A 25,075-nucleotide genomic window follows, 5' to 3' on the forward strand; every position below is an offset into this window, starting at 1 on the left:
TGGCAGGCACAGAAAGGCTCCAAAGCAGCTGTTGAGGGACAGTTCCAGGGAGAAGGAGCTGATCTTCCCAGTGGGAATGGGCACAGACAGAGCTGACCTTCCTTCCCAGCAGGAGTGGGCACAGACAGAGCTGACCTTCCTTCCTGGCTGGAGTGGGCACAGACAGAGCTGACCTTCCTTCCTGGCTGGAGTGGGCACAGACAGAGCTGACCATCCTGGCTGGAGCAGGCACAGGGGAGGGAGCGGGGTGGGCTGGGCTGATGAGCTGCCCTGGCGGTGCCAGCGCTGCCATGGCAGCCTTGGGGTGTTGCCAGCTGCCCTGAGGTGCTGCCAGGCCCTGCTGGGCCAGGCCCCTGTCCCACCCTGCCAGGTGAGGGGCACCGGCCGCCGTGTCTGGGGGTGAGTGCCAGGTCAGGCCCTGCAGCAGCTCCTCTGTGAGGGGAAGGGACCCCTGTGCTGCTGTGTCGGGGCTGGGGCAGTAAATCTCTGTGCTTTCTGGTGCTCTCTGGTGCAGGCTGGCCAGCAGTGGGATCATCTGCTCTGCTCCAGGGGCCTGTTCTCCAGGATGGCTGCAAAGAAGAAGGAGGTAGAGCTGCAGGTCAGTAGGAGCCAGGCTTGTAAGGACCTTGTAAATCATGACAAGGGCAAAGGATGAAGTTCAGTCTTGAGGTATCTCAGCCCCTGCTGGCAAAGCCCTACTGTAGGTGCTGAAGGGGAAAGATCATTCCTGAAGGCAGGTGGGAGGCTGGGGAGCCCTGGCAGGCTGTGCCCTGTCCATGCTGCGGGTGCAGAGGAAGGGGCTGGGGGGCTGCAGGTCATTTCAGGCTGTTCCAGGCTGGCACAGGCTTGGCTGCTGTCAGAGAGCAAAATGCATCTGTGTTTCATGGGGTAACTGCTCAGGGAACTGGGGAAGGAGGGTCTTCTCCTGAATGACAAATGTCACTGAACGTCTCTGACCAGGTCACATATGTAGGAACATCACTGTAAAGGGGGGAAAGTCAGGAGGTACAAGAAAAATTCCAAGGCTGGAAAACCTATTTCACAGAGATATGTAGAGGATTTTTTCCTTGTTTACACTGCACAAGTGGCCTAATGATGCTTTATAGTTACTGCGTGGGGAGAGAGGAGTTCTGGGGGTGGTTCCCTGTGCAGAAACATTGAAAACCCAAAGCAGGTTCTGAAGGTCTGCTTCAAAATTTGAAACAAGTTCAGTCATCACAAGAAAGAGGAAAGGAGATAAAGGGCTCTATGGCCTTGTGTCTTCACTGTTGGAATTGGCAAATGTGAACCTGTGTAAAAGAGGAAGAGAATCTCTGCATTGAGGTAGGAATGGTCTCTGTTGCTGCTTGTCCAGCTGCGTTCCAGTGGTGGAGAACGTGGCATCATCCACACTGTGCCCCTTTGGCAGCCAAGGGAGAGCTGGGTCTGGATCTGCAGCCCTGGGGTTGTTCACACCTGCAGAGGAAAGCTGAGCCTTGTGTAGGACAGGATGGGGTGTCCTGCAAAAGCTCTGGTTGTGTTGGAGAACAGCCAGGGCCAAGCAGCCTGGGGACACCTTGGAGGGTGCCGGGAGCCCTCGAGTCTGTGGTTGAACTCATTATCCCAAATTATTGTCATCAGTCATTTGGACTCTTGGCATTCTGTGAAACACTGAGCGTGGTCCCAGCACCAGGAACAATTACATTTCCTGGTGTTTTCAGGTGTTCTCTGAAAGAATTAGGCATGGGGCCCTGTGCTGACCAGGCAAACAGAGGGTTTGAACAGCTCCCATTCCCAGAGGGGGACAAGGTCCTGGAAAAAGTGCCCTGGGTGACCTCCAGTGACATCTGAAAACCTGTGAGAGGCCAATTAATTTGCCCTGGAACTCCCACTCTTGGAATTCCTGACTGTGGATTTTTAGCAGCCCTTCAATGCCCGTGGTGTTCATTACTGTGAAATCTCTGGCCTTGGGGCAACTTCCTGCCTTCCACTGGAGTCTCAGTGTAGTTCAGATTGATGAAAGCAGCTGAGGAAGGAACTGGGAGTCCTCATTGTTCAGGATGAACAAAACCAGATCTTGCATTTCTCAAGAAGCCTTTTTTTATTACTTGCTGTGTTTTTTAAGTACATATTGAGGGATAAGTCTTGTAAGATGGGGAAGATGCTAAAGATCTTTTCCTTTCTAATAACAGCATTGGAAGTGTGGGATAATACAGCACGTGGCACAGTGTATGGAATTGTCTGGGGCATCCTTGACAGAGAAAATCCCTGAGCAAGCTGATCCAACACGGAGCTTTGAGCAGGATTAGATGAAGAGCTCCTCAGATCCCTCCCGACCTTCCTTTGCTGTGTTTGGGAGTCGTTGGCCAGAGCTGGGAGTTCCGGTGGGCTCAGCGCCCCCTCTAGTGCCCGCACACCACACAAGTGTTTATTGACTTGGTGATGTTACCAAGACACAAACACCTTAAAGCAGCACAGTTTGTGTGCAGGCCAGGGGGGAGCTGCTGATGGGGAGTCTGGCTTGGAACGCCCTGCGAGGGGAGGGCTGGGCTGGGCTGGGCTGGGCTGGGCAGGGCAGGGCAGGGTGTGGGGCAGCTCTCATGCTGTGGGTCAGCCCTGCCCAGCCCAGCCCCTCCTGCTCTGGGCTCCCATGGGAGGGCCCTGCTGGGGTGGGACCTGCTCTGGGGTCTCTGCATGACCCCACCAGGAGCTCTGCTGCCAGAAAAGCAGGAGAGTGCCAGGAAGAACCTGAGGGTGTAATGGGTGTTTCTCAGCCCTTCCCTTGCCCTGTGCGTGGCAGGGGCTGGGAGGTTGTGGCAGAGGTGGCAGCTCTGGGCAGGCAGGCAGGGGCCCTGGCAGAGGCAGTTTGGGAGCCAACCCCCAGGACAGCCCTGGGTGTCTCTGCAAATCCGGCCTGGCCCCCCTGGCAGCCGCTGCTCTGGAGCTGCCTCTGGGTGAGGCAGGGCTGGTCCTTGGCTGGTGCCGCTGCCTGTCCATGGGATCCCTGGGATCCTGTGGGATGTCACACCCAGCTGGTCTGAGGGGACAGCACCAGTCAGGGGAGTTTGCCGAGTGCTCTCAGGTGGTGCCTCTTCAGTCAGGTGTGTCCCTCCTGAGCAGTTTGTCAGCATGTTTGCACCCCATGACTTACTGTATTTTCACACAGATTGCCATCACTAGCCAGGAGCTTTGGGAGGAAATGCTGTGTCTCAAAGGACTCATTGGTAAGAGTTTGGGCAGCACATGGGTTGCTCTTGTTCAGAGTCAGAAGGACACCAGGACTGTTGGGAATTATTAGTGTTAAGGATGTTTAATCAGTCCCCCGTTGCTCTTGCCCTGAGTGGAAGGTGTGAGAGTTCACAGTAGGTGGTGGCAGCCAAGAAAGTTAATGAGGGCACAGTTCACAGGTGTCACACCCAAGAGATTATTAAATCAATCCATGGAGAAAGGAAAAAATAGGTAAAGGTAAAAGCCAACTCTAACTTCAAATTACACAACATACATACTTAAATCCCACCCATAGCCCAGTCTTACAGGTTGAATCACAGTGTCCATAAACCTCATTTACAGCTTTTAATTGGATGACACTTTCTGGACAGATGTTCACTCTGCCGTGAGAATTTTATCTCTTCAACGTTCCATTCTCATGGGCAGCTCGACCCAAACCCTCTTATCTTACTTTGGTTTCGTTGGCTTGTTGGTCTTTCTCACAGAACTAATTCAGTACCTGCTCGTAGGCCTCAGAATCTGCCCACAGCTCCAAAACCTTTTTCTCAACTCAAAAATCCTTCTTTATCTGCACAGGAAGGGGGGAACATTCTGACAGAGGCGAGACAAGCTGTAGGTTGTAGTCCTCTTTACTTCTGTGGGACAGGTGTGATGCAATCCAAGCAGTGCTGGTCCAGAAGCTTTGGAGAGTCCATTCCAGCCAGTGCTTGGACTGTCCCCAGCACAGGGACCAGCCCTGGCTCCCAGGGGAGGGGGTGTCTGTGCCTCATGCTCCACATTTGTGCTGCAGTTCTCCCTACAAAGCCTGGTATCCCACAGGGCACAGCCATGCCCAGGTTTCCTGTGAAAGCTCCTCCACGTAATTATGACCTTGTTACTTTATAACAAGATTTCACCCTCTGGCCCAGCGTTTCAAACCTTGCAAGGGTAGGGCAGTTTCCACCTCAGAGCTGAATTCAGCCCTTCAGTGTTTGGTCTGTTGGGCTCTGTCTAAACTGACCCATTCCCATCTCATTCTCACTCATTTTCCTGCAGTTGTTGATGCTTTTCAAGCCTGGTGTGGCCCGTGCAAACCAGTAGTGGATCTGTTCCAAAAAATCAGGAATGAGGTTGGCAGTGACCTCCTGCACTTTGCTGTGGTAAGTTCCCACTTGGCACTGCCTGAAACACCCAGTCCCCTGGCATTGGCAGGGGCACAAAGGCTGAAGGGACCTTTTCTTGCCAATATTCAGCCCAAGTGATGATGGTGCAGGAGTTGGAGCTCCTTGGGAGTGAACCTGCCAAATCCAGGTGCTTGAGTACAGCTGAAAGAATTCATATCATTAAGAGTTTTTGGGCTTCAACTGAATTGTACTTCCCAGGTTTCTGCCTAAGCAAGTGATGCTGGACAGAGTCATTGGCAGAGTCCTCTGATGTACAGGGAGATGCTGAAGGAGCTGGGCTTGGTCACCAGGGGAGGAAAAGGGACAGATGTCTAGTGGGGAATTGATGGAGAAGGCAGAGACAGACATGTCTCAGTGAAACACAGCAACAGGACAGGAAAGGATGGGATAAGATGCAGCAGGGAAAGATCCAAGTAAATAGAAGGAAAAGGTGTTTGGTGTAGGAGTGGGGGGGCTGGGACAAGTTCCCAGAGAGGCAGAGCTGATTCTGGGAGATGCTCAAAACTAACACAGCCTTGAGCAGCCCTGCGTGGGGGAGTCTGGGACTAGAGCCCTTCAGAGGCCCTCCTGCCTCAGCCACACTGGGATTCTGTGTTCAAGTGCCTTTCCTGGCTGAAGGCAGCTCTGGATTGTGGACAGAGCTGAGGGCAGGGACGATTCTCGTAGCTCAACACTCCTCCTGCCACCCCTCCTGCCACCACAGCTTCTCCTGCCACCAGAGCTCCTCCTGCCACCCCTCCTGCCACCACAGCTTCTCCTGCCACCAGAGCTCCTCCTGCCACCCCTCCTGCCACCACAGCTTCTCCTGCTACCCCTGCTGCCACCACAGCTCCTGCTGCCACCACAGCTCCTCCTGCTACCCCTGCTGCCACCACAGCTTCTCCTGCCACCACAGCTTCTCCTGCCACCACAGCTCCTGCTGCCACCACAGCTCCTGCTGCCACCACAGCTCCTCCTGCTACCCCTGCTGCCACCACAGCTTCTCCTGCCACCACAGCTCCTGCTGCCACCACAGCTCCTGCTGCCACTTTGCTTGTGGACAAGAGGCCCTGATTTCATTTTCCAGCCTTTTTCTCTGGGGTTCCCCCAGGCAAGCTGCTGGGAATAGATATCCCTGTCCCAGCAGAGCTGCTGTTCCAGCTCCTGCAGGTGAGATCCACCTGCCTGTCAGGTCACTGCCATGACCTGATTGTGGCCCTGGCTCTGACCAGCGTTACTTTGTTCCCCAAAACTGGGACCCTAAACTGGGGGTGTTTTGCTGTGTGTGGGGTGAGTGCCAGCTGAGGGGGGCTGAGTCCAGGCAGGTGCACCTGCATCCCTCTGGAGCAGAAATGCTGTTCTGAAAACACCTGCTCTGTTTTCCCTCCCTTTCAGGCTGAGGTTGATTCCGTTGATGCTCTGGAAGGATACAGAGGACTGTGCCAGCCTGTCTTTCTGTTTTATGCAGTGAGTGGAAACCTCTCCCCAGTGGATGCACAGCCACAGGCATGACCTGCTGGTGGGAACAACCACCCTTTGGAGGGATATTTCATTTCTTTATGAGGGGGCAATTTTATCTGCTCTGTATCTGCTGATGATCAGGTGCTGTGCAGATAAGAATACACAGCCAGTGAGTTGGCCTGTGGGGTCTTCAGGGTGAACCTCCTGCCTGTGCAGGACCTCAGTCCTGCCCTAAGCTGTTTGCCTCATCCTAGCACTGGTCAGGGGACACAGAGGAGGCTGTTCCCAGTTTCCCCTTGTGGAGCTGAGCAGCCATGTTGGGAGGAGGGTGGGACACACTGTGGGTGCTGTGGGGATGTGCAGAGCCCAGAGGGCACAGCCTGGGCACTCACTGACTGGTTTGCTTTGCCACCTTCCAGGGAGGAGAACTGGTGGCTGTTGTGAGAGGGCTGAATGCACCACTGCTGCGGAAAACCATCCTGGAGCAGCTGAAACCCATCCTGGAACAGCTGGCAGGGGACAGGAAGGTGCCTGAACGTGGAGGAGAGCAAGTGCTGGTAATCAGCCACTAGAGCCCTACAAACCTGAGATGTGCATGGCAGGGGGGAGGTTCAGCTGCCCAGAGCCAGCACGGCTCCAAAGCAGAGTCACCTCCTGGCACAAAGCCCCTGCCAGCCCAGTCAGTGTGCTGAGCCACAGAAAGTGTGTGCTCCAAACTGAGGGCATTTCTGAGGAGCCAAAGTGCCCACCTGGCTGTGCCCTGCTGGTCTGAAGGCACCTCAAGGCCTGCAGGCTCCCTCTGAGCTGGCTGCCTGTTCCTGGGGATTCTTGTCCCTCTAGTCCAGCTGGCTGGGAGCTCAGCAGGTGCCCCTGGAGGGGCAGATGCTCTGCTGTCCCTGCCCTGAGGGCAGCAGGAGGGGTGGGAGGGGGGCCCTGCCTGGCACAGCCTCACCCGAGGGCAGGGGGACCCGCCCTGCTCACACACCTCTCTTGCTGCTCAGGAGCACAGAGCCCTCTCCCAGGGGCAGGGGGGCACGGCTGCCCCTCGGGAGGAACAGCAGGAAGGGCCAGCAGGTGAGGCAGGGGCGGGGGTGGGAGGCTCTTGGTGCCCCTGGGACACCCGCGGCCCTTCCTGCCCCGGGCACAGCCCAGCCCAGGGACTGTCCCCTCGGAACCCCAGGGAGAGCCCAGGGGGGCCTGGGTGTCTGACCGCGGGAAATGGGGCATTTCTCCTTCCAGTGGGTACTTTCTGGTACATTGGACCCCCCTCACCTTCTGGCCTGGTGAGGGCTCTTGGAAACCCCACGTGGCTTTATTCTGTCCTGAACACAAATACCGAAACAGCTGCAACTAGTGATGAAACCAAAACAAAACAGGTGTTTTTTAAAAGAAAACACAAACACTTGGGCATCAAATCTGGTTACACCAGATCCTGCCTTCTGTAAGGGCAGCCACCTCTTCCCAAAGCTTTTCCTCTGGTCTCCAAGGACACGTTTTCCAGGCTCTGCGGGGACGGGTTTGCAGCCCGGGCTGTGCCCCCAACCCCGAGAGGGCAAACCCTGCGGGCTGTGCCCCTGCCTGGCCCTGCCCTGTCCCTTTCCTTCTCTCGCAGCCTGACCCGCCGGGCCGGGAGCGCCACGCGGAGCGAAGAGGAGACGAGGGGTTTGGCAGCAAATAAAGGAGTAGTGGCAGCAGCGCCGGCTCCGTGTGCCTTGGTGTCCCCCGGTGTCCCCCTGACCTGTGTGCCCCTGTCCCTCAGTGTCCTCCTGTCCATGTGTGTCTCCCTGTCCTCGGGTGTCCCTCTGCCTGTGTGCCCCCTCCCCTCCCCCTGGTGTCCCTCTGTCCCCGGTGTCCCTCCTTGTCCCACCTTGTCCCCTCCAGTGCCTCCCCCTGTCCCCCGCTGCCCCTCTATCCCCGGTGTCCCCCTCCCTGTCCCCCAGTGCTCCTCTGTCCCTGCTGTCCCCCCCGTTCCCCGGTGTCCCTCTATCCCCGGTGTTCCTCCCTGTCCCCGGTGTCCCCCCCTTGTCCCCCAGTGTCTCCCCCGTCCCCCGCTGTCCCTCTATCCCCGCTGTCCCTCTCTGTCCCTCGGTGTCCCCCTCCGTCCCCCGGTGTCCTCTCCCTGTCCCACTCTGTCCCCGCTGTCCCGTTCCCGCTGTCCCGACGCGGCCCCTTTAAGGCGGGCTGGGCGGTCCCTTCTCGCTGCGCCTGCGCGGGGAGGTGTCGGTGTCTGTGCCGGTGTCGGTGCCGGCCGCGGGTTCGAGTCCCGGCGCTGCCATGGCCGCGGCCCCGGCCGGAGCCGAGCCCGAGCCTTCCCCGGAGCCGCCCGCGCACCGCCTCAGCGTGGCGGAGCTCGACCGGGAGCTGGATTGCCGCAGCGAGCTGGTGAGCTGCGAACCGCGGGGGCACGGCCGGGCCGCGGGGCTGCGCCGGCCCCGGCGCTCCCGCAGGGCCCTGAGGCCGCACAGGGACGGGACGGACGGGCCGGGCCGGTCCCCTCAGACAGCCCCGACGGAGGCTCCAGAGGGAGCCTCCCCACGTTCCAGAGGGAGGGTCGGTCGGTGTGTCCCTCACCCATTCCCGAGGGAGGGTCGGTCGGTGTGTCCCTCACCCATTCCCGAGGGAGGGTCGGTCTGTGTGTCCCTCACCCATTCCCGAGGGAGGGTCGGTCGGTGTGTCCCTCACACATTCCCGAGGGAGGGTCTGTCGGTCGGTGTGTCCCTCACCCATTCCCGAGGGAGGGTCTGTCGGTCGGTGTGTCCCTCACCCATTCCCGAGGGAGGGTCTGTCGGTCGGTGTGTCCCTCACCCATTCCCGAGGGAGGGTCGGTCGGTGTGTCCCTCACCCATTCCCGAGGGAGGGTCGGTCGGTGTGTCCCTCACCCATTCCCGAGGGAGGGTCGGTCCGTGTGTCCCTCACCCATTCCCGAGGGAGGGTCTGTCGGTCCGTGTGTCCCTCACCCATTCCCGAGGGAGGGTCGGTCGGTGTGTCCCTCACCCATTCCCGAGGGAGGGTCGGTCCGTGTGTCCCTCAGACATTCCCGAGGGAGGGTCGGTCCGTGTGTCCCTCAGACATTCCCGAGGGAGGGTCGGTCTGTGTGTCCCTCAGACATTCCCGAGGGAGGGTCGGTCTGTGTGTCCCTCAGACATTCCCGAGGGAGGGTCGGTCTGTGTGTCCCTCACCCATTCCCGAGGGAGGGAGGGTCGGTCGGTGTGTCCCTCAGACATTCCCGAGGGAGGGTCGGTCCGTGTGTCCCTCACCCATTCCCGAGGGAGGGTCGGTCCGTGTGTCCCTCACCCATTCCCGAGGGAGGGTCGGTCTGTGTGTCCCTCAGACATTCCCGAGAGAGGGTCGGTCTGTGTGTCCCCCAGACAGTCCCAGCCCCAGCGCTGCCCCGGGCTCTGTCACTGTCACACCAGTTTCATTCCCCTCCCTCAGGAGGAGGGAGCCCCAGTCCCGCACGGGGTGCCCGATGGGGCAGGGATACCGCCAGGCATTTATTTAGCTGCTCCCTTGCTCCAAACACCTTACAGGGCAGCAGTGTCTTTATTCCCAGAGCACCCAAAGCGTTCCGTGACTGTTCCTGTCAGTCTCACGCAGCCCCCAGGAGGGACCTGCCCTCGCTCAGCGGGTGGAACTGTGAGCCCGCAGAGCTCTCACCTGGGCAGGGCAGTGTTGGCAGGAGCGAGTTTGTGGCTGTTTTAAATGATTGTGTAGGTAACATAAAGTTTGGAATGTGGAATAGGGAACCTAAACCCAGCCTGTGGTTTCTGATGTGCAGATTGACGACAAAGAGTTCGACATCCCTCAGGTTGATACCCCTCCAACTCTGGAGAGCATCCTGAATGAGGTGAGTGTCTGTCAGACAGGGAGCAGGACGGTGAGGCAGAACATGCTCCTGTGGCTCCTTTCCTCCTGTGCTTTTCCTGGAAAATAAAGCTGTGTAACTCCATGATGTCCTGATGCTGGCAGCTGGGGAGGTGCATGTCCAGTTCAGTAATTGCTTTACAGTGTGTGACATGGAATTGTGGGGTTTTTTCAATTGAAGTATCCACAGGTGCAACACATAAAAGGGTTCCATCAAGCCTGTTCACCTGTGGGTCTGGACAGCCACCTGAAGCTGTACAGTCTGTTAAAGGTCAGGGTCATCAAACAGCTGTTTTTAGCTAAAGTAATTGCACAGTTTCTGGGTGGTTCTTGAGTTGTGGGAGAAGGTCAGAACTAGATATTTAGTTCTCTGGCAGGAGAATGAACTGTCTCAGCATCTGATGTTACCTGTGGTACCTTGCAGGGGAGAACTGACTGTCTCACTTGTATCCAACCCAGTGTATTTTTACCAGTGGCTGTGGGAGGGTACAACCCTTCAAAAGGAAAAGAAGGGCATGGAAGTAAAAATAAAGTCCAAGAAAACAAGCTTTTTAAGGAAATGAGGAAAGGGTGGCTGAACTTCCTTTTCCCCTAGAGGGAGAAAGAGCCTGGAAGGGCTCACTGTTGTCTTAAAAACCTGCATTAAAAATACAGGCATAAGGTGTCCCAAATGGATCCAGGCTGGGAACAAGAGGAAGAGTAGGAGGAGGGGTGTACAGAGGTGTGTCCTGTTTGTGCTGCTGCCCTGGGGGATGGAGGGAGAGGGGATTGAGTGAGTTTGGGTGATACCAAACTGCAGGGAGATGCAGTGACACCCATGTCAGAGGAGTGGAGTCCAAGCCTTAACCCTGAGAGGTGATCATGAGGAAGGTGTTTTTCAGTGCAGACAAACACAAGGGCTTCCTCCAGTGCTGTTGATCTCAGTTACACATGGAATGGGAATGGCTGGTAAAGCACCTTTGGAGAAGGGTTTGAGTAGAGAACAACCTGTCTGAGCCAAAAAGGCAAAGAGATGCTTAGTGGGCTTGGGGCTGCCAGCTGTGAGAAATGAGGGGTGCCTGCTCTGCTCTCTGCTCCTTGGCCATAGCTGGGGTGTTGTGTTTGCTCTCCCTGGCTCTGTGCTGAGAGAACAATGTGAACTGCACTGAATTTAGGAGACATCAGGGGAATGTCTGTTTGAAAAATGCTGTAGTAAAAAATTCCAGGCTGAGACTGAGAGGAGAAGAGCACAGAGAAGAGCAGAATCAACTCTCATGGCAGCTGGAGGGACTGCTGGGCTCTCAGTGCCAGTTCATGAAGTGCTGGAATAGATGATGATAATTCTAGATCTTCTCTTGGGAACAGCTCAGTTACAGGTCTATGTAGGTTTTGATGGAGTAGGGAATACTTGGGAAGAAAGAGTAGTTGAATGACTTTCTCTCCAGCCAACTCCTGTGATTATTGTGATTTCTGGAAAATGTTTTTTCCACAGAATGAGTCCAGTAAAGTAATAACTAGTTCTGGTGTGTAGGTGTGAGACTGTCCTGCCCTCCCCTCAGTTCTCCAGCTGGATGGGTGCAGTTTTGCTAATGTTTCAGTGCTGGTGGTGTGTGTTTTAGCAAGCTGTGGTGCTTCTGTCCCCTCAGACTGATGATGAAGAGGAGTCCTTCGTTCTGGAGGATCCCTTTCTGCTGAACGTCGATAGCACAGACACGCACTCGTACGACACGTCCTCGGTGGCCAGCTCGGACAGCGGGGACCGCGCGCACCTCCGCAGGTACTGCAGCCCCTCCTGCCGCCGTGGGGAGCAAACCCTCCTGTTCTGGGCACAGAGCACACGGGCAAAGATGGGGTTTGCTGTTGGGGAACAAACCCTGTTCTGGGCACAGGTCACACGGGCAAAGATGGGGTTTGCTGTAGGGGAGCAAACCCTCCTGTTCTGGGCACAGGTCACACAGGCAAAGATGGGGTTTGCTGTAGGGGAGCAAACCATGTTCTGGGCACAGGTCACACAGGCAAAGATGGGGTTTGCTGTAGGGGAACAAACCCTGTTCTGGGCACAGGTCACACAGGCAAAGATGGGGTTTGCTGTAGGGGAGCAAACCCTCCTGTTCTGGGCACAGGTCACACGGGCAAAGATGGGGTTTGCTGTTGGGGAACAAACCCTCCTGTTCTGGGCACAGATCACACAGGCAAAGATGGGGTTTGCTGTTGGGGAGCAAACCCTCCTGTTCTGGGCACAGATCACATGGGCAAAGCTGGGGTTTGCTGTTGGGGAGCAAACCCTCCTGTTCTGGGCACAGATCACATGGGCAAAGCTGGGGTTTGCTGTAGGGGAGCAAACCCTCCTGTTCTGGGCACAGGTCACATGGGCAAAGATGGGGTTTGCTGTTGGGGAACAAACCCTCCTGTTCTGGGCACAGGTCACACAGGCAAAGATGGGGTTTGCTGTAGGGGAACAAATCCTGTTCTGGGCACAGGTCACACAGGCAAAGATGGGATTTGCTGTAGGGGAACAAACCCTGTTCTGGGCACAGATCACACGGGCAAAGATGGGGTTTGCTGTAGGGGAACAAACCCTGTTCTGGGCACAGGTCCCACAGGCAAAGATGGGGTTTGCTGTTGGGGAACAAACCCTCCTGTTCTGGGCACAGGTCACACAGGCAAAGATGGGGTTTGCTGTTGGGGAACAAACCCTCCTGTTCTGGGCACAGATCACTCAGGCAAAGATGGGGTTTGCTGTTGGGAAATAAACCCTGTTCTGGGCACAGGTCACATGGGCAAAGATGGGGTTTGCTGTTGGGGAACAAACCCTGTTCTGAGCACAGATCACATGGGCAAAGATGGGGTTTTCTGTAGGGGAACAAACCCTGTTCTGGGCACAGATCACATGGGCAAAGATGGGGTTTTCTGTAGGGGAACAAACCCTCCTGTTCTGGGCACAGGTCACACGGGCAAAGATGGGGTTTGCTGTTGGGGAACAAACCCTCCTGTTCTGGGCACAGATCACATGGGCAAAGATGGGGTTTGCTGTAGGGGAACAAACCCTCCTGTTCTGGGCACAGATCACACGGGCAAAGATGGGGTTTGCTGTTGGGAAACAAACCCTGTTCTGGGCACAGGTCACATGGGCAAAGATGGGGTTTGCTGTTGGGAAACAAACCCTGTTCTGGGCACAGGTCACACAGGCAAAGATGGGGTTTGCTGTTGGGGAACAAACCCTGTTCTGGGCACAGATCACACAGGCAAAGATGGGGTTTGCTGTAGGGGAACAAATCCTGTTCTGGGCACAGGTCACACAGGCAAAGATGGGGTTTGCTGTAGGGGAACAAACCCTGTTCTGGGCACAGGTCACACAGGCAAAGATGGGGTTTGCTGTTGGGAAACAAACCCTGTTCTGGGCACAGGTCACACAGGCAAAGATAGGGTTTGCTGTTGGGGAACAAACCCTCCTGTTCTGGGCACAGGTCACACAGGCAAAGATGGGGTTTGCTGTTGGGGAACAAACCCTGTTCTGGGCACAGATCACATGGGCAAAGATGGGGTTTGCTGTTGCATTGAGGGCTGGGCTGTTTGAGCAATTTTATGGGAGACGGAATGTTTAAATTGGTCTGAATTTTAATGAAATCTTTATTGCACTGAACCATGATGACTTTAAAGAAAGTCTTCCAAAGGTGTGTTTGAGCTCCAGAGTCTGCAGGCAGCTGGTGGTTGTTTGTGAAAGGCCAGTGCTGTCACTCCTTTGAGTGGAGTCCTTCAAGTGTTGACATATAAAACATAATAATTAGCTCTAATACTGCTGACCTGTCGTGTTAAGTACTCAAATGATGGCCTGAGCACTCCCATGCCTGCCTTGTGTGCCATGAGAAGCTGTGGTTGTTACATGAGCAATTTCATAGGACATAAACACTCTGAATCTGGTGGTTTATGTTGGAATATGGTGGTGTATGGACTCACTGCCTCTTGTTTTTTCCAGTAAGGTGGTTTGTACTGAGAGAAATCTTCCCTAGACTGGCTTAAATGTTTTCCAGTACAGAGTAGCCAGAAAAACCTGGAAGTGTTCCTGTCATCTTTGAGTGAGGCTGGTTGCCATGGTTATGAGTCCTTAGCCTTAATATGAGTTATTAACAACATGTTTCTTCAGGCTGTTTGTGAACTCCTTGTTTGGGCACCTCTGGAGAGACAAGAACTCGATGGTTCCTGGTAGTTTTGGGAATTTGGCTCTGTGGGGGTGAGCTTGGCAACAAAATTGCCTGAGATTTCCCCTCTGCAGTGGCTGCTACAGTGCACCAGAGCTCTTGAGAAATCACTATTAGTTTAAAAGATACTGTGTCCATCAACAGGAGCTTTAGGCTTTCATATCTGGTCAGCTGTGCTTTAGTTGCAGGTTGTTACTAAGCACACCCGTTTTCCTGGGGGGTCTGTATTCTGCTAAGGAACCTCTTCCAGTTGTGTATTTTCCCTGGATATTCACTGTTCCAGACTGAAACTTCCTGACTCACTGAAGACTCATTAAAGAGCCCAAGTGTTGCTTTCAGGCTTTATTAATAAATTCGAATAAATGTGCTTGAAGGTGACCCTTTGTTTGAAGAAGTCCTTCCTTTCCTCCAGGAGACCAAACTGTGCAGGCACCGCAGGGCAGAGCAGGCTTTGCTCATAATCCCACCTCTCATCTCGTTCTGTGGCCCTGAGAGTAACAATGGAAACTGCATGAGATGCAGGTGTTGCAGAATCCACCTGCTGGTTTAGCTGTGGGTAGGCAGAGTTCCCAACTTTTATGGTGCTCTGATGCTTTTGATTTCTTTTTCCTTAGGAAGAAAAAGCTCCCAGATTCTCTCTCGCTCCATGGCTCAGTGATCCGCCTCTCGCTTCTGAAGGGAATTTCTGCCCAAATAGTATCTGCAGCAGTAAGTCTCATGATCCATTAGAATCATGGAATGGATTGGGTTCAAAAAGACCTCCAAGATCATCAAGTCCAACCCTTGATCCAACCCCACTCCGTGCCATGGGCTGGTGACCACAGTGGGGTTGGATCAAGACGTGGTGGATTCTCACTCAGTGCCACATCCATAGAATCACAGAATCAATTGGGTTGGAAAAGACCTCCCAGATCAGCAAGTCCAACCCTTGGTCCAACTCCAGTCCCTTTACCAGATCATGGCACTCAGTGCCACGGCCAAGCTCAGTTTAAAAACCTCCAGGGATGGGGAATCCACCCCGTCTCTGGGCAGCCCATTCCAATCCCTGAGCACTCTCTCTGCAAAGAATTTTCTTCTGATCTCCAATTTCCCCTGGCAGAGCTTGAGCCCATTGTGCCCCCTTGTCCTATTGCTGAGTGCCTGGGAGAAGAGACCAACCCCCAGCTGGCCAGAACTTCCCTTCAGGGAGTTCCAGACAGTGCTGAGGTCACCTCTGAGCCTCCTCTTCTCCAGGCTGAACACCCCCAGCTCCCTCAGCTGGAAACCCTTTTGGTGTGGGCAGGGGGTGTGTGTGATCTCCTCCCTCCCCCTGCTACCAGTTCTGCCATGTCTGGTACACACATTACTGACTGGCAGCCCCGAGCCAGCAGTGGAGGGGGATTGGCTGACGTGGTGCAGCAGCAATGGGGCAGTTCCTCTTCAGTCCTGATTTGTGCTGCTATGTGTCATTAAACCTGGTGGGAGGTGTCACCTTAACCTGACAGCAGTGCTGTGGGTCTGCTTGCTCCAAGGTGCTGGAACAGCTGTGCTCATTGCCTGCAGCAGGACCAGTGCACCCAACACTTTCTGAGGGAATTGCAGCAAATCCTGCTTCCTCTCCATGTCTGGGCACTGCCTCATCCCTCTGCAGATTTCTAGCCAGTGGTTCCCTCAGCCATGCCTGCCCTGGTGGGACCATTGAAATGCAGCTTGTGTTGATTGTTCTGCATGTAGAGACCTGCACAGGGCTGGGTGTTCTGCCTCTCTCACTCATGGCTTCTCCTGTTTCCCCAGGACAAGGTGGATGCTGGCTTGCCCACTGCAATTGTAAGTACTCTCACAATTTTCAACATGTTGAAGCTGTCATTTAAGACACCTGGTAATGCATCTTCCTTGAGTTTCAGATGTGAGGGGTGGGAGGAGCAGCCTGGAAGGTGTTCCCCCCCGGGGGTCAGGGCCCGGCCGGTCCCCCCCCGGGGGTCAGGGCCCGGCCGGTCCCCCCCCGGGGGTCAGGGCCCGGCTGGTGCCCCCCCGGGGGGCAGGGCCCGGCCGGTCCCCCCCCGGGGGGCAGGGCCCGGCCGGTCCCCCCCCGGGGGGCAGGGCCCGGCCGGTCCCCCCCCGGGGGGCAGGGCCCGGCCGGTCCCCCCCCGGGGGGCAGGGCCCGGCCGGTCCCCCCCCGGGGGTCAGGGCCCGGCCGGTGCCCCCCCGGGGGGCAGGGCCCAGCTGCCCCTCTGCTGACAGAGCCCTCCCCTTTGTATCTCCCCCCAGGGCTCCCCAGCAGAGCCCCAGCCTGTCCCCTCTGCTGGGCACACTGCATTGCCCTGTTATTTCTGCTTTGCCAGTTATTGCTTTGACTCCTTGTTACAGAAACTTAAACTGAAGTGCTGCACGTGATGGATTCCAAACCCCTGTGTGTCTGATGGGTCTGAAATGTCCTTAAAGTACAGATTGTCACTAAAAGCCTGTCTAAAGGATGCTCCTGCTTAGCAATTCGAAGTCAGGCATGTTAATTAAAAAATGTCAGAAGTGAAGCTGCCTGTAGGTAAATGAGAAGAGAAGCATTTTAAGGAGGTGAAATGCAGCAAGTTTTTGTTCTGCCTTTGTGAAATGAGTTTTAATGTGTTACAAGGGAACTAAAGATGTGCTTTGTCATGTTGTAGTAGCAGCAATCCATAGGAAATTATACTTTTTGTTGAAAAAACAAAGAGCAAAGAACAGTCACATCTAAGCAAAAGGCTGCACAGCAAAGTTGGAGCATGCTGTGACTGATGTGCAAATAGAATAAAAACCACCTCTTGCACACCCTTGGATTTGTTTAACCTGACTCACACTTGGTCATAAATAAAAAGTAGAACAATACAGCTCCAGCATTATGTGATTTCTGTTAGATTTTATTTAATTGGGTGCAGGCTTGCAAGTGCAATAGGATCTTGGAGCTGTGTGTAATTCCCCATGGAAGGCAGTTGGAGTCTCTGGGCTGGCTGTGGCCTCTCTCAGGGGACCAGCACTGTCCAGGGTGTAGGAGAGTTCAGTTGAGCTGGGAAAAGTCCTGAGTGTTCCTACTCAGTGACTACACCAAAGAGTGAGGGAGGCTGACTGTGGAGAGGAGGAATTTCACTGTGGGTGCCAGTGAGAGCATTTGGATTTCAGACAACAGAGGGAGAGACAGCCCTCTGATCCTGAGAAAATGTGTGCTGCTCATTCAGGTGTAGTGCTTGTCTGGCTTCATGGAGGAATTGCTTGTCACTTACAAATTTAAAAAGTTATACATCCAGCCTTTGAAATGTTCCCCTTTCAGCAAACCTTGCTTGATAAGTGGTGGGGTTTTGAATGGTTTCTTCTGCTTTCAATCTTTCTCTTCCAGGCAGCATCAAATCTGATAGCAGTGGGGACTTCCCATGGGTTGGCACTAATATTTGGTAAGTTAAAAATAAACTTTGGGGGTTTTTGCATTTTAATGGTCTTAAAAAAATTGCAAACACGAGCAAGAAAACCTGACCCTGATTTAGAACTGCAGGCTGGATTCCTTCTAAGGTGTTGTTTGTGCTTTGCTTGCAGAAAAGAAATAAAGCCCAAGTAATATTTTGGTTGTCCTTATTCACATATTCCTTCTGCTTTGCTGGAGACTGACCTGGTGGTACTGAGACATTGAGTTCTGTAGCACTTGTCTGAAGAGCCTTTTCTGTGTTCAAATAGCAAATACTCTGTTTTCTTGTGGAAGAAACCAGAAGCAACACACAACCATCACCCCCAAGTCTTAATCTTTGCTCTGTGACACAACAGCTGTCAGCATTAGGGGAATTAGAATGTGTTCTTTGGGGAGTGGAGCTTCTGACCCATGGCCTGTGTCCTGTTGTCTCCTTCCCTGCCCCACTCACCCCCCTCTGTGTCCCTCCATCCTGTTTATCTTGTATCACCAAACTGTATTAGAAAGGTTTCTGAGCCTGTGCCTCTTTATCCAGGTTCCCAGCTGGGCCAGAGCAGCTCCTGCTCTGCTCCCACAAACTCTGGGTTTGTGCCTTTTATCTGTGCAGCATCAAGTTCTTAAACATTTTAGAAATTTCAGTATCTTCTCTACTTTTCTTTCAAGCTGCCTGAAATTATTTGAAACACCAGAATTTGGGGGACGGGGCACAACAGGAGGGTGGGAAGGACTGTGGCAGTGTGAGACTCATCTTGCTGGGTGTTTGGGCATTAAACTGTTTGGTGCCTTTTGCTTAATTGAAACAATTACAGGACTGTAGGTAACTTCCTGTCTCCTGCAGGGAACACATGATCTTACTGAGGTTTTAGCACTAGATCTTTGTGGGTTTGGGATTTTTTCTCCTCTCAAAGGATTGGGCCAGTGTGTGGAGCTCTCCAGGATCACTCCCATGGAACACACTGTCACTCTGATTTTCCTGTTGCTCTCTGTTTGCAGACACAGTGAAGTCAGGGAGCTTTGGATAAGAAACTCTTCTCTGCAAGTGTCAGAATAGATAATTTTCAGCATTTTTCATTGCAGAAGGGACTCTAGAAAAGCATGCAAAGGGTACCTCTTACACACTGGCTTGGATTTCTTCTGCAGTTTAAACCAGCAGTTTGTGTCTGTAGACTGATCAAGGTCTGTAGGCTTTTAGGAAAATATTTTTCTTCTGGAGGTGTTGATTAGAGTGAGATCTACTCCCCAGGGTTTGTAGGCTGTGTGCAAGGTTTGTACTGTACAAGGGAACATAACACCTTTTCTGCCTGCAAAAGTGTAGGTCTGTTTTGTAACCCTTTGTTTTTATTTTCATACATTTGCCTTCAGCTATTTTGTGTGTCTCTTCTCCTGAGTCCACCTCTGCTCTTGACTTGTCTGCTCTGCCCTTGTTAAGGAGGACTTGGGAAACTTTCCTCCTGCTTCTTTGAATGCTCCTGTTGGCTCTTGAAAAATTATTACAGGGCATTTCTCAGTTTGTGCATCTGATCTTTGAAAACCAACATTTTTTTAGTGGATGAGTAGGGTGAGTTGCCTGCTCTGACACACTCTGAAGTGTTGCAGAAGTGGTGCTAGAAGGGGGTGTCTGGGGGCCTGTGGATGCTCCTCTGGTACCCACTCCAGGGCCACAAAATCTTGCAGGGGTTAAATACCCTCCTAACCCCCCCCTCTGCCATCCCTGGTGTTTGCTGGCTGTTACCTGAGCTGGCATTACTGCAAGGGTTTGGTGCTCTCATTTTTTTACCAGGTACTTTATCTGCTATTTGGTGCTTTGTTACCACATTTGGACAATGACAGTTTCTTATGCCTTTGGAACATGAGCTTGTTTCTGGGGCTGTGCTCACTTGGGGGATTTTATTTTTGATTTTTAATATAAAAGAGTGGCATCTTTTTGCCAAATTCTTTCTGAAGCTTGTTTGGAGTTGTGCAGATGAACACTTGGGGTGTGTGTCATGATTTGTCCTGAGGATTCTCCCTGGAGAGGGGCAGTGCTCAAACAGCAAACCTGTACCAACACACCAATTCTCTTTAGAGGTTTCCTTCATTCATTTTTCTAGAAAGAGGTTTTATGCTGCTCAAACACAGCTGACTGAAGTGGGTTACTTTTCATAAAGGTTTTGTTCCAGAAAAAAGTTTCTGTATAGCTAAATGTTGTTTTGATGAGTGTGGTACCACTATTTATTTTTATTTGATTTTCTCTGTTGGTAGTAAAACTTACAGTGAGTGTCCTGAGTCTCTGAGGTGTGGTAGCATTGAAATGAAATTTAGGGATGGTTCCCCTGAGATATTTTTAAATTCATGGGGAGTTGATTTGCTGGCTGGTGGTAGCTGGCTGGAAACAGTATTACCAGTTATATTACTGTTATATTAAAGTTTTATTTCCTTTCCAATTTCTTTTTTTTTTAATCTTCTATACACTGAAGTTCCAATTTATGACCTCACTTTTAAAAATTATATTACTGTTATATTACCATTTTTATTTCCTCTCAGGTTTCTTTTCTTCTTTTTTTTTATCTTCTGTACAATGAAGTTCCAATTTATGATCTCACTTTTTTAACTGCTTGGATTTAAAACACTATCACAGCATCATTTCTTAAATAAATCAGAAGGTAAAATGTTAACCAAAGGAAACACTCAGCAAAATCTGAGGGTTCTGTGTCTTTGGAGATTGTCATGTATGTGCTGTTTGTTACTTCACTCCTTTCTTTTATGTTGATTTCTGGCTTTTTCCTTCCTCTTTTGGGCTTCTCTGTGTGGACTGAGCAGGAAAAGGTACAGTACCTGTGCCCTGAGCACTGTCCTGCATGCCCAGCCCCTTTGCTGCCCAGTTTGCATGTTGTCTGTGCCAGCATTTCCAGTGCCAGCCCAGCAGGAGGCAGGGCAGGGATAACAGATCATAGAATGGATTGGGTTGGAAAAGACCTCTGAGATCATCGAGTCCAACCCTTGGTCCAACTCCAGTCCCTTTACCAGATCATGGCCCTCAGTGCCACGGCCAAGCTCAGGTTAAAAACCTCCAGGGATGGGGAATCCACCCCCTCTCTGGGCAGCCCATTCCAATCCCTGAGCACTCTCTCTGCAAAGAATTTCTTTCTGCTCTCCAACTTCAATTTCCCCTGGCAGAGCTTGAGCCCATCGTGCCCCCTTGTCCTATTGCTGAGTGCCTGGGAGAAGAGACCAACCCCCACCTGGCCAGAACTTCCCTTCAGGGAGTTCCAGACAGTGCTGAGGTCACCTCTGAGCCTCCTCTTCTCCAGGCTGAACACCCCCAGCTCCCTCAGCCTCTCCCCACAGCACTTGTGCTCCAGTCCCTTCTCCAGCCTCGTTGCTCTTCTCAGTTGGGTTGGAAGAGACCTCTGAGATCATCAAGTCCAACCCTTGATCCAACCCCACTGTGATCACTCTGGCACTCCGTGCCCTGGGCTGGTGATCACAGTGGGGTTGGATCAAGACATGATGGATTCTCTGTCCCTGGAGGTGTTTCAGAGGACACTCAGTGCCACATCCAGTCTCTTCTCCAGCCTCGTTGCTCTTCTCTGGCCCCGCTCCAGCTGCTGTTCCCTCTGGCATTGCCGATGGGGGGCCTGAGCCCTGCACTCTCCCACATTCCCCAGGCAGGACCAGCACAGGGACAGGTGGAGGTGCCTTTGATCCTGCCCTGGGGCAGCAGGGCCGCAGCTGTTGGGGAGGGGGTTATTTGGGGCAGCAAAGGCTCCTCCCTGAGCTCACCATCCATCCAGGGAATCTCTGGCACTGTGTCTGAGGGAATTTGTGACACCTGAGTGACTCTGCAGGACATCAGGCACCCTGTGAAACTCAGGGGAAGATCTCAATGGCATCCTGGTGATTGGAGCAGTATCAGCCTCTGGAGTGTCTCCTCAATTCTTTGGTCTGAAAGGTGACTTGTTTCCTTTCACAGGCCTGGTTTGTTCTGTACTTGCAGAGCCATCTCAGTTTGACTTCAGACTCTGAGGACAACACAGTTACTGCCAGGCAAATTTCACACAAAGCACTGCCTTATATAAATTGAAAAATCAAAAATATTGATTGAAAATTGATAGCCAGTTTGTTTCAAACATTTGGGAAAAGCTTTTTATGTTTAATCCTAAATGTGCCTTAATTCCAAACTGATAATGTAAGTCTGGAAAACCATCAGATCAGCTTTTATTACCTTTTGCTTTTATCTATTTTTATTATTTTGCCACCTGATTGATAGGAGCTCATTGATTCTATTATCTTGCTTTGCTTTGAAAACAATTTCGTCCATATTACAGTTGGGTTTTTTTTTTAAAATATGATCTAATGGCTCCTCCTTGTGTGTCATCTTTTGACTGGCATTGGTCACACAAATCACTTGATTTTGGGATGTTTATTTGGAATTGACATTGGGGGTGAGGGAAAAAGAAAAGGGCTTTGGAAAGTTCCTGTGGGGACACAGATAAAGATGTAAAACCTTTTTATGGAAAGCTGTGGAGGATTCTCCTTTTTCCTGCCTTGGAGGAGAAAGGTCATTGACTGGCCTGGTGAGAGGCTTGAGGGGCCGTGCAGGGCTCAGGGTGCCATTCCAGTGCAGCATTCCCAGTGTTTGCAAACACATTGGTAGGGTCAGCAGGTGGTGCTTTTGTCAAGAGAACTGTATTTCCAGCCCTGTGGAACAGGAATTATTTCTTTGGATCTTGATGCCACTTGGAGAATATCTCTCTGGGAAACTTGTTTTCCAGTTCTTTCTGTTCTTGGAGCTTCCAGGGGAAACTTCCATGGTTTGTGTTCTTTCCCTGTGGCCTGTTCTGTGCCTGTCAGGGGTGCCAGAGGGTTTGCTGGTGGCATGGCCAGGGGTGTTCTCTGTTCCCTTGACAGTGCTTTGGAGTAATCCAGGAGCTCACTGCTCCCCTTGCTCCTGTTTTTCTCTCCTCCCAATGGTGGCTCTTCATGCAGGTGGAATCTGAGGTGCCTCCCACTGTGTGCTTGGCTGTGCTGAGCGATGGATCCATCGTTTTGGGCAGGAAATGTGGGATACAGGGACACATCCATGCTCTGTTTTACCTCTGGCAATCACTAGCACTGCTCCAGCCTGGACAAACGTGTCCCAGACAGATGATCCTGGGGCAGGCCTTCCAGGGGGTTTCTGCAGCTCAGCCCTGCTTCCCAGGATCCCCTCCTTTCCCTTCCTTGCTCCAGGTGAATCCTGCACATGGAGTTGCTGTGGTGGTTCTGATGCATTTCAGAGCTCTCTGCTTTTGTTCCAACAGTCCTCACAGAGTGTCTTTTCTCATCAAGCATTTTAACTGTCCAGCTTGGAAAGCAAGTTCCTTTTCCCTCCAGCTTCTGGCCTTTATCAACAAAACCAAGGAAAAAATACAAAATAATAATAATAATAAAATTATGACATAAAATTAAGTCCATGTTGGGGTTTTGCAGTTAATATTCAAATATAGAGATATAAGGCTCAGAAGATAGAATTAATTTTCTGTCATCTTCAATGGTACAACTTAAGCAGAATGATAAAAGGAAGGTGAGATACTGCCTTGATTTTTCCTGTATTTTCTTCTTCATTGTGTAATATCTTTGCATTTCCATCTTCTCTGTGCCTGGTCTGTACTTCTAAAAATCATTTCTGTATTTCCCTGCAAGCCAGTGTTCCACTCTCTGTACTAACTGGTGCTCTCCTCTTGTGAACTCTTTTTTAGAACTTAACTGTGGGTCTGTGACTTGTTGATGTTCCGCAGGTGAAGTGACCTGTAAATAATTGCATGATGTCAGTCTGAGTCAGGCTGTGCCCTCAATTTCTCGGGTTGTTGCAGATCAGAACCAGGCGCTGCGGCTGTGCCTGGGCAGCACCGCTGTGGGTGCCCAGTACGGTGCCATCTCTGCCCTCAGCATCAACAACGACTGCTCCAGGCTCCTCTGTGGCTTTGCCAAGGGACAGGTAATCCCGGGGAGGGCTGGGCTGGGCTCTGTCCTGGGACACTCTCTGGAGCCCCAGGCCAGGCACCCTCAGGCTGTGGCTGTGTGTTGGTTGGGTTGGTCTCATGGGCAGTGACACAGGTGGGATCTGCCCTCTCAGCCTTTGTGGCCAGCCAGGTCCTGCCACCAGGAACACTCACACTGTGAGGGCAGTTTCTGGGCAGGAAGTGAGTAATGCAGAATAGAGTCAAGGATTTAGCTGTGATGTGATTCCTGCCCCTGACAAACTGAAACAGGCAGTGGCCCACCAGGACAACCTGCTTAGTCTCTCTGGGTCACATAGTAAGGTCTGTGCTTGGTCAGTAAAGCTGGTTTTTACTGTGGTGATGACTTGAAGTTCCTGAAACACATATGCAGCCCCAAAGGACACTTCATGAAATAAAATGAAATGACACCATTTCATTTTGTTAAATTTCATTTCACTTCAAGAAATTTGACTTTATTTCATTTCATTTTGTGAAATTTCATTTGATTTTATTTCATGAAGTGACTAATACCTTACTTGTGTTTTACGACAGAAGTAGCACAGCTTTTAAATGCAGGGGGAAAAGGGGGTTGAGTCTGTTGTAGTTTTGTGCTCTTCTCAGAAGCAAAGGAGAGAAAGCAATTCCTGAACAAAAGTTACAAGACTAAAACTAAACCAAAATGGAAATAGATTAACTTGGTAAAATTCAGAGGAATACAAAGAAGGCTGCTTTGGTTTGCTTTTTAGATTAATTTCTGTTTGCTCCTTTGGCCTTCACCTCAGTGGAGACAGAACACACCCCAGTGCCTGTTGTGGGGCTAAATGCCAGTCTGCTCCAGCCCACGTGGGAGTGGGGGTGTAATGCATGCAGGACAGCAGCCAGTGTTCAGTGATACTGATTACATATTTTGAAGAAGCAACTCTGAAACATCTGGTCTGGAAGCATTGGCAGATGACTTACAGAATCACAGAGAGCACTATTTCCCATAGAGCACTCAATTCAGGATGTAATCTCAGCTCTCCTGGGCTAAACACTCTTCAGTTATGCAGAGAGTAGTTTGGGACTTCCTGCCTCTTAGGTGAGAAATTGCTTGACCTGAGTACCAAGCACAAGCCAAGCTCTGTCCTGCTGCCTGACCTGTCCTGCTGAGCAAGCACAGGAGGGACAAGGTTTGTGGTGGCTGTGGAGGTGCTGGAGTTTGCTAAGGGCTGTTAGCAGAGGTTTTTCTCCTGTGCAGTGATTGTGGGAGAGGGAAATGCATTGAGCACTTGGAACAGTGTTGTGTGGTGGCAGAGCTGCCCTGTACTCTGTACTGGTGTTACTGGGCAGGCAGCTGGGAGGGGAATGAGGTGGGGCAGGGGGAGCTGCCAGAAGGACCTGACTCAGAGTTGTGGAGGTAACTGATGTTGTCAGCTATAAGCAGGTAAGTAAACTGCTTGGAAAAACAGCGTAGGAACAGATTTCAGGTCACTTTTCTTTGCTGTGAAAACCCAACAAACCCAGAGGGATAATGGCAATATAGGAGTTCATGGATGTGCCGTAATGCACAAGGTGATGGAGAGACCCTTGGCAGTAAGTGTGTCCTGAGCACAGTCTGCTTGCAGATCACCATGTGGGACCTGGCCAGTGGGAAGCTGCTGAGATCAATAACAGATGCTCACCCTCCAGGAACAGCCATTTTGCACATCAAGGTAACAAACACTGCATGCACTCCTTTATTCCATCATTGTTCATCAGCTGTGGTGACCTCCCTTGTGCAGTGCTTCTCCATTTACAGGCAAGAGCAGAACCCAGGAGCTACATGGCAGTGGAATGCAGAGATGAGAAGGAAAACGGAAATTCTACCTAAAAATT

General features: G+C 52.1%; 2 protein-coding genes across 2 annotated transcripts in view; both read left to right on the plus strand.

Annotated features, from left to right (window-relative positions):
* Positions 1 to 565: 565 nt before the first annotated feature.
* On the plus strand, positions 566 to 7,488 carry NME9 (NME/NM23 family member 9). Its single transcript, XM_071566842.1, has 6 exons — positions 566 to 598; positions 3,146 to 3,203; positions 4,243 to 4,346; positions 5,745 to 5,816; positions 6,230 to 6,367; positions 7,423 to 7,488. Exons 1-6 carry the CDS (start codon positions 566 to 568, stop codon positions 7,486 to 7,488), a joined length of 471 nt encoding a protein of 156 aa, XP_071422943.1.
* Positions 7,489 to 8,035: 547 nt separating this feature from the next.
* Positions 8,036 to 25,075, plus strand: part of VPS8 (VPS8 subunit of CORVET complex) — a 72,593-nt gene continuing 55,553 nt past the window's right edge. Inside the window, exons 1-8 of the mRNA XM_071566916.1 lie at positions 8,036 to 8,192; positions 9,589 to 9,657; positions 11,300 to 11,430; positions 14,467 to 14,560; positions 15,626 to 15,658; positions 17,196 to 17,250; positions 23,093 to 23,217; positions 24,826 to 24,912. Coding sequence (XP_071423017.1) covers positions 8,085 to 8,192; positions 9,589 to 9,657; positions 11,300 to 11,430; positions 14,467 to 14,560; positions 15,626 to 15,658; positions 17,196 to 17,250; positions 23,093 to 23,217; positions 24,826 to 24,912 — 702 coding nt within the window. The 5' untranslated portion in view covers positions 8,036 to 8,084. The remainder of the gene's footprint in view (positions 8,193 to 9,588; positions 9,658 to 11,299; positions 11,431 to 14,466; positions 14,561 to 15,625; positions 15,659 to 17,195; positions 17,251 to 23,092; positions 23,218 to 24,825; positions 24,913 to 25,075) is intronic.

The sequence above is a fragment of the Pithys albifrons genome, chromosome 11 (genome assembly GCF_047495875.1).
Source record: "Pithys albifrons albifrons isolate INPA30051 chromosome 11, PitAlb_v1, whole genome shotgun sequence".
NCBI classification, from domain to species: domain Eukaryota; kingdom Metazoa; phylum Chordata; class Aves; order Passeriformes; family Thamnophilidae; genus Pithys; species Pithys albifrons.